Raw genomic sequence first — 18,635 nt, 5'->3', positions numbered from 1 at the left:
GCTAAGTGTGTTTATGTTAATTAACGGTCAATTACCGTGAGACCGGCAGTTATTTGCTTGACAATCACCGGCTGACAAAATGTCATTACCACCACAGCCCTAGTCATGACTCATGACAACTGGTGTGGCGGTAATACGGTCACGGCAACAGCCCTAGTCGTGGTTGTGTGTTTTAGTCCCCTTCGTGTGTGCATTGAGCAGTGTGTTTCAGCTCGTGTTCATTTGAGAAGACTGGGCGGGTAGAGAGAAGCTGTGAAACTCGGCCTCCTTTGAGTAGGTGTTTTCAAACTTTTGACTGGTACTGTATATACTGTATTCTCGACATAGCTCATCCTAATTTAGCTCCTACTGTACATACTCTTTTCTTCCATAATATACTGTTCATGCACACCACATATTTATATTCTGACACATGCTCATGCTAATGCGTATATCTATTCAGGATTGTTAATTGGACTTGTTCTGTCATTTCTGTATTTATTGGTGTATTTGTATTGTATTTGCTAGACATTCTACTGCATAGTGGGAGCTAGTAACATAAGCCTTTCGCGCCACCTGCTAGAACACCTGCAAATCTGTCTACACAACGAATAAAGTTTGATTTTATTTAGAGCAATATTATCCCTGTGTTTTTATTTCACACACCCTAGAGTCCATTTAGTTGAAACTGACAGAGAGAAGTCTAAAGGTAACATAGGTTTTTCTACCACACACCAGTTTACCTGCCTTTAGTTCTCTTTCATTAAGTCAAGTTATCATTTGTCAGAGTAGGCTAAACTTGTAATTAGTGTGTGAATGTACAGTGTTCCTGTTCATGGTAGGCCTGGGATCTACTTCTGAGCTGACTTACCGTTAGAAGTTGCTCTCTAGTGGGAAAGAAGAGGAGAAGCTGAAATATAAGTGAATCTGCTGTCTCGACCTCTCAACCTCTGAATGTTTGGCTATGAAAAGCCAACTGACATTTACTCCTGAGGTACTGACCTGTTGCACCCTATACAACCACTGTGATTATTATTTGACCCTGCTGGTCATCTATGAACGTTTGAATGCTCGAGGCTGTAATCACTGCCATAGGGGCTTCTACAAAGTACTAAGTAAATGGTCTGAATACTTATGTAACTGTGATATTTCAGTTTTTTATTTGTAATGCACTTACAAACATTTCTAAAGCTGTTTTTGCTTTGTCATTATGGGGTTATTGTGTGTAGATTGATGAGGAAAAACTACAATTTAATCAATTTTACAATAAGGCTGTAATGTAACAAAATGTGGAAAAAGTTAAGGGGTCTGAATACTTTCCAAATGCACTGTTTTCAACTCTGTATTCAACTGTATGGTCATGACTGTTACATTACCTGCAGTACAATTCATGTCTGACAGGTGGAGTAAGTGCATCTGTTTCTGTTAGATTGTAATCAGTGTCAGCAAAAGTTTGAAGTTACACGGATACATTACTGCATTGTCATCAAAACATACTTCTTAGTATGATCGATCAATACTAGGAAATCTTAAACAAACCTAATGAATTATTCAAAACCCATCCATTCATTTCCCTGTAGTGTTTTTGTAGACACACCAATACCAATCAAGGAATCATTTCTACCAACCACATATCTACAGGGTGTGTGTGTGTGTGTCTCTCTGTGTGTGTGTGTGTGTGTGTGTGTGTGTGTGTGTGTGTGTGTGTGTGTGTGTGTGTGTGTGTGTGTGTGTGTGTGTGTGTGTGTGTGTCTGCCCTATCAGTAACCACAGATTCAGCAGCTGCCCAAGAAGAGAATCCCTCCCCTTCTTCCTGTGTGAATGTTTGGTTGACAAGCAGAAATTCCTAAAGCTGACAAGGCAAAAGTGACATTACACAATTGTTTAGAAACAATGTATTGATTAGTGTGTTTTCTGTGTGTTTTGATTTAGTGGGTTTAAAATGTATTATCAATGTTTAAAAAGAAACCAAAAGGAGAATGTGCAGAAGAGGTAGAAAAACACTGAAAGGCTTGTAAGACACCTTTCAAATGAAATTGGAATGATTATTTACACAAATAAATTATTTACAAGCCCATCAGAACTTTCTTGACACAGCAGGTTACCACACAATAATGAATCAGTATCTAAAGAATGCAGATAATCTTATTTTAGCTTGATATATGTAGGTTAATTTGTTCATTCTCTCAACTTCAGGCTATTATCTGAATCTACCATATTAGGACATGGTTGAACAAACACTGAAGCTGCTGTTTGCTTCACAGAGCAGGAACATTTATGGCATTTGTTGTTGGCCATTCAGTTTCAGGTACTAGACTATATGTAACCTTTCTTCCCAAATTTATGTCATTATTGTTCAATGAACATGTTTAGCGTTTTTTTCTGGTAATGTCTTTGTCATTGCTGTATGAGCATCAGTGTGCCATGCTCTCATCTCCTCCACGCAAGCACATGATGAGAGAACTGTTTCAAAGTAACAGAAAATGAAAAAATGTTAAGGGAAACTGATTCGATGTTACAATGTATATTTTACCCTTTTGTTTCCCAGTAATCGAATGAACTCAATAAAGATGTTTAATCAAATTTGATGTTTTATCTTTAGGGAGTTGATGAAATGGTCACGTGGTCAGGAATCACATGCTGGGCTATTTACACCGGGCGGGACCTGAGATCTTTTAAATGATCTTTCAGCGGGCCCTCAGTGTGATTAAAGGTCCCCTTTCAGCCAATAACAAGCCAGCCCCCCACCCTTCCACATACACTATAGGACATATAGCTGGCTGTATAAAGTGTTGTGTCTAGTACACTGACTACACAACAACAGCAGCAGAAATCATCATCCTGCTACTGCAAATTGACGGGAAAAAGTAAGTACGACTTTTGATAATGTTGTTTGTACAGTGTTAGGATCTTGGGTTATGTACATTTACCAGGAGCATTTGCTCTTTGATTTGATTGATACAGAAAAACAACATTAGTCTACAGTTTCTGATGTTGCTTTTTCTGCCGGCTGTTACCAAACATTTCCTCAAATATTTCTGGATATCACATAAAGGAATTGATATCAAATTATATAATTTGGAATACCGGTAGTGTAGTATCCTAGTTCCATATAATGTTTAATATTTTTCCTTGCGTCGACTCGGCTGTGTCGAGCGGAGGGTAGTTTGGAAGGGGGCTTTTTTTATTTGTTCTCACAAACCACATTTCCATCCAACGGTGGTATAGCAAGTAAAGTACATGTCGGATAAAAGTAATGACACACCTGATGGAAACAATTTTTCAGTTTACTTTCCAAATGTCGACATCACAAAATACGCTAGACAAGGTGGAGTCTTTTTGTGTCAGTAAAATGAATTATGTGATTGTTGGTGAATATAATAACCTTCATATGGAAGTAAACTTGGAGTAATAGTGTGGACCTCCCTCTACTACTCGTTGGGAAAGCATGCAGTTTAATAGGCTGCAGATTAAATCAATTATGATGAATTAACTTCACAGGATGGTGAAAGTGCAAGGTGATGTGTTTGTGAACCCTGGGATGAATTAAAACAATAGCTGCTGATGACTAAACAAGTGATTTATTGGCTTAAATATTACCATTGATGATATGACTTGTACAGGATGGTTAAATTCCATTTTCTCTGTTAAAGCTACCCTTTGTAATGACTTGGATAGTAACAGCGATTACATTTTTTTTTGAAATGTATAAACTTCACTGAGATTTCTCAATCATTCACACGATACCACATTGGTAGTAGTCAGTGACATATCAAAGCTGAGCGGGCCTTGGTTAAAACCCTGGATGGGAGACCAGATTGATAGCTGTAGAGCAACTCTCCAGTAGGAGGTGCTGCCCGGACTTTTTGTGGTGTGTGTTTATATAACGTTGAAGATCTGCCGTTGTTTCAAAGGTACAAATTCAACATTTTATACTATATAGCTTCTTTACACTGAAAATACAAGGCTGACTGAGCTCTGCTCTCTCTCTCTCTCCACAGCTGTTTGACCATGATGTCCCTGTACTTGGCAGTGTTGGTGCTCTGTATGAGTGCTGTGTATGCGGCCCCTATGTTTGACTCTCAGTTGGAGGGCCACTGGCACTTGTGGAAGAACTGGCACAGCAAGAACTACCATGACGTGGGTGTTTAAACACAAGTGGAGGAGCACATCCTCATAGGAACCCCTCAGTAGCTCCCAACGAGTGGAGGCTGGTGGGATGAGCTATAGGAGGATGGGCTTATTGTAAAGGCTGGATTGGAATTATTGGAATGGTATCAAACATTTGGAAACCACGTTTGACTCTGTTCCATTTATTCCATTACAGCCAGTACAATGAGCCTGTCCTCCTATGACTCCTCCCACCATCCTCCACTGCTCTCAACAAGGGGCTCAAATTGATCAATTGGTGCATACATGTAGCTGTAAATTACACCTAATGCAGTATATCATTAATTGCAAGGATTGTGCCCATAGTTCTGGGACAGTATATGATTGTGTATATTTTCTCACTGTTTTTCACTCATTGTTACAGAGCGAGGAGGGCTGGAGGAGGATGGTTTGGGAGAAGAACCTAAAGAAGATTGAGATGCACAACCTGGACCACTCTATGGGAAAACACTCCTACCGTCTGGGCATGAACCACTTTGGTGACATGGTAAGAAGAATCACCTTGCTGAGCAGTGCTTGACATGGATGAAATGGGTGCCGGTAGTCATTCTGGGGGCCTGTACTGTATATATTTATATCCAGGAACCCTGCAGGACTTTTGAGCTAATATTCTATGAGGTGCAGGAACTCAAGCAGTAGAAAGTTTCAGGTGCCGATATCAGTTCCAGTGAGCTTCTGTCCAAGTCTGTTGCTGAGACATTTTACTGTGGAGCAGGAGGTACTTTTCAGCAGCTCTTTCCCATACTGTGTGTGTGCTATAGCTGGATCTTTTTGTTTTCATGCCATAGATTTGCTGAAGCCCAGACAGCATGAAATATTTCACAGGCACAGGTGTCAGCGTTGACAATGAAAGCAGGAATGTATTCAGACTCGCAGGTTAGGTTCCTTCAACTATCAAGCAGGAATGGAATAGTTATCCTGAGAAAGGAATTGAAACTTACTCATAGTCTTTTAAAGATGCACACAGGATTTATGGCTAAGTGCACAACCTTTAAAAAAGTCCTAAGACACAAAAAAATATTGATTTCCCATTCACATGGTAAATTACAAACCACATCTGGATAGGGAAGACATTACGTTTCAACGTGTTTTGATTTCTTCCTCCCTAGACCAACGAAGAGTTTGGGCAGCTCATGAACGGCTACAAGCAGACGACTGAGAGGAAGTACAAGGGCTCTCTGTTCATGGAACCCAGTTACCTGCAGGCCCCTAAAGCTGTGGACTGGAGAGAGAAGGGCTACGTCACTCCCATCAAGAACCAGGTGAGACCTCAATCACTCCTGAGTCATGACTCATCCACACACACTGCTGTGTCCCTAAATAAAGTTTTACTTCCAGAGAATTGTCTGGCTTGTTTGTGTGCTGTTTACCATGATTGTAATTTACAGTATACAGAAGATAAGGTGGCAAATTGCATATACATATATATTTTATTACTGGTGTAATATGCACATGTCAGTGTGTTCTGGCATGAAAAAGTAACAAGATGTTTAACAATATTTACACCATCAGGGCTCATGTGGGTCTTGCTGGTCGTTCAGTTCCACCGGGGCCATAGAGGGCCAGGAATTCAGGAAGACTGGCAATCTGGTGTCTCTGAGTGAACAGAACCTGGTGGACTGCTCCAGACCCCAGGGCAACGAGGGCTGTAATGGAGGTCTCATGGACCTGGCTTTCCAGTATGTTAAGGACAACGCTGGCCTGGACACAGAGGCATCCTACCCCTATGTGGGCAAGGTACTATGTTCGATTAGTCTGAATTCAAATATAATAGCGTATGGAGATGCATTTATTAAAAGTAAGGCCCTGTTCTTTTAGCCTGGTCCCAGATAATGCAGTTTTTGCTGTAGATTTGGAATGACTTACAACTTCAACTTTGAAAAATAAGTGAGTTTCCACTTCATTACAGTGGGATTTATGTCTCCAAGAATGACTGACTTGCTTGAATATTTGGAATATGTTGTTTTTTACTAATCATGGCCGTTGGTCTTCTCTGGTAACTCAGGATGATCTTTGCCACTACCGACCAGAGTTCAATGCTGTCAATGAAACCGGCTTCGTGGACATCCCCAGTGGCAAGGAGCACGCTCTGATGAAGGCTGTTGCATCTGTCGGCCCCGTCTCTGTCGCCATCGATGCCAGCCACAACTCCTTCCAGTTCTACCAGTCTGGTGAGTAGCAGTTAGCGGTGCAACTTAAATTATGTGTAACATTATTTGCAAGTATTGGATTCCCTACCTACTGTTTTTGAGTAGCAGTGATCTGTACTGGTCTACTGTCCTGTTCACCGTGTACAAATGGTGTTGTCTTTGAAGTAAATTGTGACCAATGTTTCTATTTTGCTCACCAGTAGCTAACTAGTTACTAGCTAAGTAACCAACTATTAGGTTTGAGATCAGGTGGTTTTACATACTGAGGTAAACCAGCACCTTAGCCCACTAATTTAACTATGTCCTCTCCCTGCAGGGATCTACTATGAGGAGAAGTGCAGCAGTGAGCAGCTCGACCATGGAGTTCTGGTGGTGGGATACGGTTTCGAAGAAGAGGATGTAGATGGCAAGAAATTCTGGATTGTCAAGAACAGGTACAGTACATAGTACCTACCTGGGATGTTTTTGTTTGTTACGTCACCACTACGGGATTGGTTAATTTCCTCATTGGGGAATATGCCTCTCTACATTGCCTTTATTTGAACACATTGTTGGTCTTGTCCTGATACTATGTTCTAAGTCATACATTTCTCTAAAGCAGCAGTAAATCTATAATTTCCTGCTAACTAGAACTGTGGGACTAACATGTTTTGTCTCTTCCTCAGCTGGAGCGAGAAGTGGGGAGACAAAGGCTACATCTACATTGCCAAAGACAGGAAGAACCACTGTGGCATCGCCACGGCAGCCAGCTACCCACTGGTCTAGTGTTCTGTAAGTTGTCGAACACTAGACCCAGAGTTTTAGTTTTAGAAATGTTTGACGAACGTTCTGAAAAAAGGGCCATGACGACTGCAGTGCTGCCTTAACTAAGTCTGTGAAATGCGCGAGAGAAACCTGCTGCATGGGTTTTAAAGAAACACTGTTTTAGGGAAATTATGAAATTCTACCTATTTTGTTTTATACTTGATTTTATGTGTGTCGGCGCGATTGTATGTGTGTGTGTATAGTTCTATTTGAGTTAAGCATTCCGTTTATTTGTAACTTTTCTTGATGAGACCAGCTAGACTACATTCTCTAGCACATAACATGTCAATTTGTGCTTACTGTTTGTTTACAACACTGTTGTAGACACAGGATATATATATATATATATATATATATATATATATATATATATCCCTGAGGTACAGTTGATATACAGTCTATTTGTAACTGTAGCGTTCTGTGTGGAGCTGAGAGCAACAACCACTGAATGATAAGACATTGAGGAAGACTAGAGCTCTGAAATGACTGAGTTTGTTTCTGAAAGTGAGGGACAAAAAGAGAACGGTACACCTGGGTTTGTTTCATCTACTGCTTTTTATCTACAGCTAGTGTTTGAGTAAAGGCATTGAATGATAATGCCTAGACAAGAGCCTAGTGATGCAGAGACTGATATGCCTCAGGGTGGTGAGAGGAGTTGTATAACATTCTAACACACACATGTAGATGAGTTGAAATTGTGTTTAATAATAAACTACATTCATCATTCTGACTCCATTATCATGTCTACTCATTATCACTCAGATGCTATAATTACATTTGTTCTAAGATAACTGATTATTTAGAGGCTAATGTGCTGTCTATAGCACCCATAGTCCAAGCTGTAATTTATCTAGTTGATCTTAGACCAAGATGTAAAGTACATGTAATCTAATATGTATAGTGTACATAACATTTACCATTAGACTTCAACATCAAATTTGAGCACTACTGTAGTCTCAATTTTAAAGTAATCTGACGTGTTACAGTTTAAACAATAAGCATACTATTATCAAATGGTGCTTCACAGTAGTCATAACAGCTTAGAAAATACACCCCTATGACATAAAATGTACATCAAAAGATCGGTTTACCAATGACTCCACTAATTTATGAGGTTATATTCATATCAAAGAATGGCTCTGTAAAATGAGCGCTGCATTTAATCAATTCAACTAACATGATGTGTTACTCACAAAACAATTGACACAAATGATTACAGTGTAGGTTACATGCAACACATGATACCTTTACGGACTAATTCAGAGTAAATGACTACATCCAATTGGCAAAGACTTAGTGCCTTCAGAAGGTATTCACACCCTAGGTTTTTTTTTAATTTTGTTGTGTTACAGCCTGAATTTAAAATGAATTAAATTGAGATGTCTTGAGTCAATAAGTATTCAACCTCTTTATTATGGCAAGTTTAAATACGTTTAGGAGTCACAAGTTGCATGGACTCACTATGTGTGCAATAATAGTGTTTAACATGATTTTGAATGACAACCTCATCTCTGTACCCCACACATACAACTAGTTACTAGTTCCCTCAGTCGAGCAGTGAATTTCAAACACGGATTCACCACAAAGACCAGGGAGGTTTGCAGATGCCTCACAAAGAAGGGAACCTACTGGTGGATGGGTAGAAAGGGAAAAAAGCAGACATTGAATATCCCTTTGAGCGTGGTAAAGTTATTAATTACACTTTGGATGGTGTATCAATAAACCCAGTCACTACAAAGACACAGGCGTCCTTCCTAACTCAGTTGCCGTAGAGGAAGGAAACTGCTCAGGGATTTCACCATGAGGCCAACAGTGACTTTAAAACAGTTACAGAGTTTAATGGCTGTGATGGGAGAAAACTGAGGATGGATCAACAACATTGTAGTTACTCCCCAATACTAATCAAATTGACAGAGTGAAAAGAAGGAAGCATGCACAGAATACAAATATTGCGAAACATGCATCCTGTTTACAATAAGGCACTTAAGTAAAACTGCAAAAAAATGTGGAAAATAAATTATGTCCTGAATTCAAAGCATTATGTTTGGGGCAAATCCAACACAACACATCACTGAGTACCACTCTTCATATTTTCAAACATGGTGGTGGCTGCATCATGTTATGGGTATGCTGGTCATCGGCAAGGACTAGGGAGTTTGTTTTATTTATTAAAAGAAACGATATAGAGCTAAGCACAGACACAATCCTTGAGGAAACCACTGGGAGACAAATTCACCTTTCAGCAGGACAATAATATATAACACAAGGCCAAATATACACTGGAGTTGCTTCCCAACACGACGTTGAATGTTCCTGACAGTGCTGGAAATTGTACTAATTTGTCATACTTGAGTAAAAGTAAAGATGTCTTAATAAGTAAAAGTGAAAGTCAGCCAGTAAAATACTATGAGTAAAAGTTTAAAAGTATGGCTTTAAATATACTTAAGTATCAAAGTAAAAGTGTAAATAATTTCAAATTACTTTTATTAAGCAAACCAGATCGATAGCCAGGGGCACATTCCAACACCCCCGACAAATTAAGCATGTGTGTTTAGTGAGTCCGCCATTTCAAAGGCAGTAGGGATGACCAGGGATGCTCTCTTGATAATTGCGTTATTTGACCATTTTCCTGTCCTGCTAAGCATTCCTGTCATCGTCGTGTGTGTAGGTGGAAGGGAAGTCAGGCGCAGGAGAAACCAACTTGGTAATACTGGAGTTGTTTTAATAAAATGATAAACAAACAACGAACTCCAAAACCAAAATGTACATAAAATAACACGGGCAACAATACCCGTAGCTCACTACTACAAAATACACGACACAAAAATAACATACAAACAGCGCGGGGAAGTCATGAGGAGCGGATTAGCCTCTTCCTCATTGATTCCTCTGAGGTTCCAAGGACATGAGGGGAAACAGAGGGTTAAATACACAACAGGTAATTAATGGGATTAGAACCAGGTGTGTGTGAAAACAAGACAAAACCAATGGATAATGAAAAATGGATCAGTGATGGCTAGAAGACCGGTGATGTCGACCACCGAGCAAAACTCAAACAAGGAGGGGCATCGGCTTCGGCAGAAGTCGTGACAATTCCAAGTGTAATGAGTACATATTGGGTGTCGTTAAATGTATGGAGTAAAAAATAAGTTGTCAAATTTATAAATAGTTCGTCGTCGCCGGTCTACTTGCTGCCACCGATCCCTTTTTCCCTTTTCGTTTGGTTTTGTCTGTCTTTTATTGCACCTGTTTTGAGTTGGGTCATTAGTGGGTTATTTAGTCTCGCTTGTCTAGTTTGGGTTCTTGCGGGATTGTTTTTTGTTACCTGTTGTGGGTTGTGGGTTTTGGGGTTGCATTTGATTTTCTTTCTCTATTGTGGACTTGCCTCTCTTTCTGGATTGCGTCCCGGACCTTTTTGGGTGGACAGTTTTTGTCTGGTTTGTTTTTATGCCTGTTCATGGTGTTTTTGGACTCTGGAATAAAAACGCTCTGCTAGTGCACTTTTGGTCTCCTGCGCCTGACGTCTCCCCCTCCCCACCACTCCTAGAGAGCAGTTACGATAGTAAAGTACAGATACCCCCCAAAACACTACTTAAGAAGTACTTTAAAGAAATTTTACTTAAAAATATTACACCACTGATTCCCGAGTTGCCTATTTACAGTTTTGACTTCAATTGGCTGTCTAGACTTGAATATGGCTGTCTAGACAATGATCAACAACCAACTTGACAGAGCTTGAAGAATTAAAAAAATAATAATGTGCAAATATTGTAAAATCTAGGTGTGCAAAGCTCTTAGAAACTTACCCAGAAATACTCACAGCTGTAATCGCTGCCAAAGGTGATTCTAACATGTACTGTATTGACTCAGGGCTTTAACGGTCCCGTGGACGGGACACCGATACCAAAGAAGTTTTAATAGAGAGAATCAGCAAGGACTTCGGATATCAGGAGTCTTTCAAGTTGGATTTAATTATACTGAACAAAAATATAAATGCAACATTTCATTGATTTTACTGAATAACATTTCATATGAGGAAATTAGTCAATTGAAATAAATTCATTAGGCCCTAATCTATGGATTTCACATGACTGTGAATACAGATATGCATCTGTTGGTCACAGATACCTTAAAAAAATTTGCCTCACAATGGGCCTCAGGATCTCATCACAGTGTTTTTGTGCATTCAAATTGCCATGGATAAAATGCAATTGTGTTCGTTGTCCGTAGCTTCTGTCTGCCCATACCATGAGAGTAAATACAGACTAATATATTGATAAAAGTCCCCTTGTGTAAGGGCTGTCGTGAGAACACTACAAAAATGAACAAAAACACGACAGCAAAACAGTCCTGTTAGGAAAATATCTAAACAGAAACAATTACCCACAAACCCCAAAGGAAAAACATGCTCCTTATGTGTGACTCCCAATCAGCAACAACGAGCTTCAGCTGTGCCTGATTGGGAGCCACACACGGCCCAAAACAAAGAAATTCAAAAACATAGAAAAAGGAACATAGAACGCCCACCCAATGTAACACCCTGGCCTAACCAAAAGAAAGACCAAAACCCCTCTCTATGGCCAGGGCGTTACACCTTGACCGAGAGACATTTACAAGGTTATCAAAACGTCACACTAGGGTAAGCCTACACAAAACACAGCCCTTATTTGAGGTGTTTCTAAAGTCCCCTACGGGAAAATTAATGCTGGAAAAACGATTGGAACCATTTCCCTGTTTGACCGCTAGGTTTAATGGGTATTATGACTCATACTGTGGTGCTCTGTTTGTGTAGGCTATTAGCCAGACAAAACCATCTGAGTTCAATATTAAAGAGTGGCTTAATGTATCTTCAAGCTAATTACATTTTTCCTTATTGTTAGGCTATTTGATGTGTAATTTGAAAGTACTAAATGACATAGGCCTATCGATAGTAACCCACTTAGCACAGACGTCAATTCACTATTCCACTTTGGGTCAATGTGATTTCATTGAAATGACATGGAAACAATGTTGATTCCACCAATGTGTGCCCAATGCAGTGGCGATCCATCATTCAGGGCAGGTGGGTTTTGAGACCCAAATTTTTTGCCCAAAAATTATTAAATGGATAAATGTTTCATTGTAAGCCTATTTGGTCATTATTTTCTTATGCCTTTCTGCTTTCTTCTAACCTAACATTTCACAAAGCTAAACACAGTGTCGCAATGCTGGACTGTTGCCTGGCGGCAATAATGTAATCACTTGTTCAGTAAACTAATTCAAGTTGGAAAATCAAACATTGCAGATTATAAAATGAATTTTGAATAAACAGCAATCTAATCAGCAACCAATTTTTTTATTTTTTATTTTTTATATACAGTATATATACTGTATTATTGACTGTATGTTTGTTTATTCCATGTGTAAATCTGTGTTGTTGTATGTGTCGAACTGCTTTGCTTTATCTTGGCCAGGTCGCAGTTGTTAATTAGAACTTGTTCTCAACAAGCCTACCTGGTTAAATAAAGGTGCATTTTTTTATATATACATATATGTACAACTGTCCTACTTGAGCTTGCATGACATGAGCCGTCTTCGCGCTCTGTAACGAGCTTGGATAGAAAATTGTGGTGCATAAAACCAGTCTATTATTGCCAAATAATACAGTCAGTCCACCCTCAAAACGCTAGCTTACTAGGGATTGTTGCATTACACAGTGTAGACTCCCACTGGGGCATTTTAGTATGTAAATCTTGGTGGAGAATATTTTTTAAATAAACAAGTGATGCATGTCAGCATAGCCACTACATAACACAACACAAAAAAATACATTAATTACACTATAACGGTGAGAAACCATGCCCACAAACTGCTAGGGCCTACAACAGCTATCCCAACAGCGGAGTCCCAACAGCAGTCACAACACCTTACCACTGCTACACCTAGCTATCAGCGGAGCCTTTTCTGGCAGCGAAACAGTTAATTCAGCCTCATTTACTGCCTTTTTGAAGAACATAGCTGATATGGCTGACTTGTTTAAACAAATGTAGTTTTTACCTACTGACAATTAAGATGTACAACCTATGGCATAAGGGAACGACGAGCAGATAAGAGGCAATCCGTATTTTTGATTAAGACATTAATGCTCAATTAATGCTCAATTGGCCCAAGGGGTGGGGGACGGGGATGGGAGGGACATGTTTACTTTGTCTTGTTTATTGAGCTTTTATTTGTATTACCCTTTTTATTTACTTGGGGCCCGATTCCGACACGAGTTAAGCGTGCATAAATGGAACTTAATTCCCTCTTTATGCACTTTTCTCTTGAACCATGAACTGAAGCATGAGAATAGCAGGTTATTCACATGCTATTAATTCGGGTGGAGATCTAAGAAATGAAGGTGTGGCGGAGGTGTGTCTACAGATACGCCGTATTCTGACCTTGGCTTAATTTCCTGATAATTCCACCACCTTTATGTGCGATGAAACCATGAATAAGGTCAAACGAACCTGACGGTTCCAAGTGGAAAAAGTATCTACTTAATTATTTCTGATAGAAATAACATCATTCTCTAAGCACTGTAATTTACAACTTAATAAGTGCTATTGATAAGAGCTAGGTAAATGAGTTGTCCATTTGGATGAGGGAATTGTAAATATAAATTACACTTGTTCTAGATATATTTTACCTTATAATCACTGGAGACAAATGTAAGAACAGTCATATGGCAGCAAACTGAAGCGTATCAACACATCAACATTCCCACAGTAAAGTTTATGAAATGCTGTGCCAATATGCAGAATGTATATTGTATAGCCTTTTAGATTTCAGGGATGGGCACTCTCGAATGTCTTAATTATAGCCTACCCGACATTCTATGTTTCCTATTTCTATCATGTTAAATGTTAGCCACTATCAGTATCGACCGTCAGTAGGCCTAATGAACACACATATTCAACTGACATTTTACTGTTGGTCCCCTTCTGTTGGTATAGCCTACACTATCATTCCATTTACTTACATTCTTTAATTTAGCTTCATTTGCTTCTTCTGTAAATGCCATCAGGGCCATGTGGTTGTTGCTGAGGATCATTAGTAACAATTGCTAGTGTAAAAAAAGACATGTAGGCTAATTAAATCATTATGGAGCAAGGTGCAGACCAAGCCAGAACAGTTTGAACCTGACGCATGGAACAATACTTGGCCGTGGCATCACACAGTTCCATGGTTATAGCAGGCAATAGACGAGGGTATAGCCTACTATTGTACACTACTCTTCCTATTATAATTTTATGTACACTAATCTTCCAACTTTACCAAGGGTTGAAGAACTGAATGTGACAATTTTCTAAATTAATCATACCACCATTTTCTTTTTTTCGTGAATAAAGGCTCTCCAAACCAGTTTTTTATGATTCATAAATACTTTCCTAAACCTAAATAATCTACAAGATCAGAGTATTTACCAATTGGTGCAGAAACAGAGGCGAATATGCATATATTTAGATGGATTTCTTTAATTGATCCCTAATATCCTGAACCTGTTCTCCCATGTCTGTCCACAACATTCTAACTAAAATGCACACCATATTCAAAGGGATGGCTTAAGATAAATGTACTGAAAACCATATTGAATGAAAACTCCACGAGAAAATATTTTGGCCAGTAAGTGGGAGGGTTTTCAGGGGTCGAATTACATTTATTCAGCATGCGCAACGGAACCATGCCTGCAAAGGCTGTTATGCACCTTCATAAGGTAAGTCTGAATACCAACTACTGGGAAGTGCGTAGTAAAGGCGTGCGTAAGAAAGGCATAATTTGATAGTCGGAATCGGGCCCTTAGCTACTTACTTTTTCTGTTGTTGCATTGTCAAGAGGCTAACTTGCAAGTAACCGTTTCATTGGACTGTGTACTCCATGTATATCAATATTATATGACAAATAAACAAACTTTAAGTTAGAAGGGAAGCGGGTGGGCAGCCAGAAAGCAAGGGAAGAAGATGACCAACTTTGCAGTTAGATTGTCGGTGAACAAAACATTGAAAATATATAGGCCCTTAATAAGTTATCTGTCCTCAAATGTTATGTATTCTCAAAATCTCACATTAGCGGGTAGATCTGAATAACTGAAGAAATGAAAAAAATCATATAGGTCTTATTTCATTCTACAGGTAGATTTTTTTTAAATCTCATGTTTCTTTATAGCCAAGGGGCTTTGTAGCTTTTTATCTGTCATGTTTGGAGTTGTGTTGCGCTGTTATGCAGACACTTGAATTTTTCTTTACTGTTGAGTTGCCCTGGTCGTGTCAGTACACAGTAACTGTAATTACCCCTAAAAACATCTCATTTATAAAACAGACTAGGTTTCATCGATATGAGTCAGAAACATAGTGTCAAAATTGACTACAAAGTGTAAATAGGACAATTTTCGTCATAAAGTCCGTCTTGTCCAAAACTGAGTTTTGTGAGACTTCTGGTCGTGACTGCATCACAATGTAAATGAAGGTTGGATTTGTTTCAACCCTGCCCACATGCCCACAGCTGGCACCACACAAGTAATCATCAATTCAGAATAGGGCAGTGGTGGTCATGAAATTATTGTCATGTACAGATCTGTTGCATCAGCCTCATTGCTTTTGAAATGTTTTTTGATGCGAGTGGTTGTATTAATTTGGGTTCTGAATATTTCGTTTTCACATGGAAGGACAAGTTGACCAACAGAATAGGTCAACTTTGTACTATGGGGGATAGTAGATTGAAATAAGCTAGTGCTTTTGCTGTTTGTTAGGCCTACTCATCTTGTTGGCTGACGAAAAGTAAATGTGGACAGTTCTTCTAACATCTTCAATATGCACCTCGGGAACTCGATAAGAATGACCCAATCAGTTGAGTCCCCGATGTGCCTGTCAGATGCCTGTGAGAAGAATCTGATCACGTGAGAAGAATCTGATCACGTGAGAAGCATTGGTTAATAAGAATTTAGATATCTGAGAGCCATGTGAGTGAGAGGTGCTTTGAAACATGCAACTGGGAGAAGGGAATTATACATATTATATTCAGCCCAAGGGCACAACAGCCTGGATTTCTTTAGGGGGCATTATGGCCACACTAGGAGGTTGCCGCCAGGAAATTTGAGGCATTATCAAGTGCTTGTCAAATTGTGAATGAGAGACTGATGAAGAGTGTGCAGCCTGTACTCAAAACAAAGCAGAGCTCATGCTTTTAATGCAACTTTTTTGTTTTTGAGTTGCATCATGCAGACTTAGAATGTATAAAACATCAACCGTTTTATAAATAACTCTAAATTAAGCATATCCTCTTATGGACAGACGTTCCGCTAGCGGAACGCCTCACCAATATCCAATGGTAGCGCCTGGTGCGAAATACGAAAAACCTTAAAAATGCTATAATTTCAATTTCTCAAACATATGACTATTTTACACCATTTGAAAGATAAAACTCTCCTTTATCTAACCACATTGTCTGATTTCAAAAAGGCTTTACAACGAAAGCAAAACATTAGATTATGTCAGGAGAGTACCCAGCCAAAAATAATCACACAGCCATTTTTCAAGCTAGCATATATGTCACAAATACCAAAACCACAGCTAAATGCAGCACTAACCTTTGATGATCTTCATCAGATGACACTCATAGGACATTATGTTATACAATACATGCATGTTTTGTTCAATCAAGTTCATATTTATATCAAAAAACAGCTTTTTACATTAGCATGTTTTGTTCAGAACTAGCAAACCCACCGAAAACTTCCAGTGAATTTACTAAATTACTCACGATTAACGTTCACAAAAAACAACAATTATTTTAAGAATTATAGATACAGAACTCCTCTATGCACTCGCTATGTCCGATTTTAAAATAGCTTTTCGGTGAAAGCACATTTTGCAATATTCTGAGTAGATAGCCCAGCTAGCTATTTAGACACCCACCAAGTTTAGCCCTCACCAAAGTCAGATTTACTATAATAAAAATGTTATTACCTTTGCTGTTCTTCGTCAGAATGCACTCCCAGGACTTCTACTTCAATAACAAATGTTGGTTTGGTCCCAAATAATCCATAGTTATATCCAAACAGCGGCGTTTTGTTAGTGCGTTCAAGACACTATCCGAATGGTAAAGAAGGGTGACGAGCACGACGCATTTCGTGACAAAAAAATTCTAAATATTCCATTACCGTACTTCGAAGCATGTCAACCGCTGTTTAAAATCAATTTTTATGCAATTTTTCTCGTAAAAAAGCGATAATATTCCGACCGGGAAATCGTTTTTAAAGTAAAACATAAAATAAAATATCTAAAAATTAATTTGGCCAGGTTGCATGCTCCTGGTATCCGCCAAACCCAGATTCATCTGTCGGACTATCAGATTGTGAAGCATTTCCATTGCTCCAGAGTCCAATGTCAGCGTGCTTTACACCACTCCAGCCGACAATTGGCATTAGGCACGGTGATCTTAGGCTTGTGTGCGGCTGCTCCCAACAAACAGTTCTTGTGCTGAAATTGCTTCCAGAGGCAGTTTGGAACTCAGTAGTGAGCGTTGCAACCGAGGACAGGCGATTTTTACACGCTACGTACTTCAACACTCGGCGGTCCCATTCAGTGATCTTGTGTGGCCAACCACTTCACGGCTGAGCATTTGTTGCTCCTAGACGTTTCCACTTCACAATAACAACACCTACAGTTGACCGGGGAAGCTCTAGCAGGGCAGAAGTTTGATGAACTGACTTGTTGGAAAGGTGGCGTGTTGAAAGTCACTGAGCTCTTCAGTAAGGCCATTCTACTGTCAATGTTTGTCTATAGAGATTGCATGGCTGTGTACTCGATGTTATATACCTGTCAGCAACGGGTATGGCTGAAATAGCTGAACCCACTAATTTGAAGGGTTGTCCATGTACTTTTGTATATACAGTGCATTCGGAAAGTTTTCAGACCCCTTGACTTTTTCCGCATTTTGTTGTGTTACAGCCTTATTCTAAAATCGATTAAATAAAACATTTTCCTCATCAATCTACACACAATACCCCACAATGACAAAGCAAAAAGAGGTTTTTAGAATGTTTTGCTAAATTAAACACATTATTTTCATAACCCTATGAAATTAGGCTCAGGTGCATCCTGTTTCCATTGATCATCCTTGAGATGGAGTCCACCTGTGGCAAATTCAATAGATTGGATATGATTTGGAAAGGCACACACCTGTCTATGTAAGGTCCCACAGTTGACAGTACATGTCAGAGCAAAAACCAAGCCATGAGGTCGAAGCAATTGTCCTTAGAGTTTCGAGACAGGATTGTGTCGAGGCACAGATCTGGGGAAGGGTACCAAAAAAATTCTGCAGCATTGAAGGTCCCCAAGAGCACAGTGGCCTCCATAATTCTTAAATGAAAGGAGTTTGGAACCACCCAGACTTTTCATAGAGCTGGCCGCCTGGTCAAACTGAACAATCTAGCCTTGGTCAGGAAGATGACCAAGAACCCGATGGTCACTCTGATAGAGCTCCAGAGTTCACTTTGGAGATGGGAGAACCTTC

General features: G+C 39.4%; 1 protein-coding gene across 1 annotated transcript; it reads left to right on the top strand.

The window, feature by feature from the left end:
- The first annotated feature begins 2,823 nt into the window (after positions 1-2,823).
- LOC115159195 (cathepsin L1) lies at positions 2,824-7,833 on the top strand. Its single transcript, XM_029708673.1, has 8 exons — positions 2,824-2,846; positions 3,981-4,119; positions 4,514-4,636; positions 5,259-5,411; positions 5,662-5,886; positions 6,155-6,320; positions 6,616-6,733; positions 6,965-7,833. The coding sequence occupies exons 2-8, from the start codon at positions 3,991-3,993 to the stop codon at positions 7,062-7,064; spliced, it is 1,014 nt and encodes a 337-aa protein (XP_029564533.1). The 5' UTR covers positions 2,824-2,846; positions 3,981-3,990; the 3' UTR covers positions 7,065-7,833.
- The last annotated feature ends 10,802 nt before the right edge of the window (positions 7,834-18,635 follow it).

The sequence above is a fragment of the Salmo trutta genome, chromosome 23 (genome assembly GCF_901001165.1).
Source record: "Salmo trutta chromosome 23, fSalTru1.1, whole genome shotgun sequence".
Taxonomy (NCBI): Eukaryota; Metazoa; Chordata; class Actinopteri; order Salmoniformes; family Salmonidae; genus Salmo; species Salmo trutta.
This window is presented reverse-complemented; position numbering and strand designations above follow the sequence as displayed.

Excerpts from the sequence above, each read along its gene's own strand:
- LOC115159195 (XM_029708673.1), top strand. The coding sequence starts at position 3,991 with ATGATGTCCCTGTACTTGGCAGTGTTGGTGCTCTGTATGAGTGCTGTG. Across the intron at positions 5,887-6,154 it reads CCTACCCCTATGTGGGCAAG|GATGATCTTTGCCACTACCG; the intron begins GTACTATGTTCG and ends CTGGTAACTCAG. Across the intron at positions 6,734-6,964 it reads TTCTGGATTGTCAAGAACAG|CTGGAGCGAGAAGTGGGGAG; the intron begins GTACAGTACATA and ends TCTCTTCCTCAG.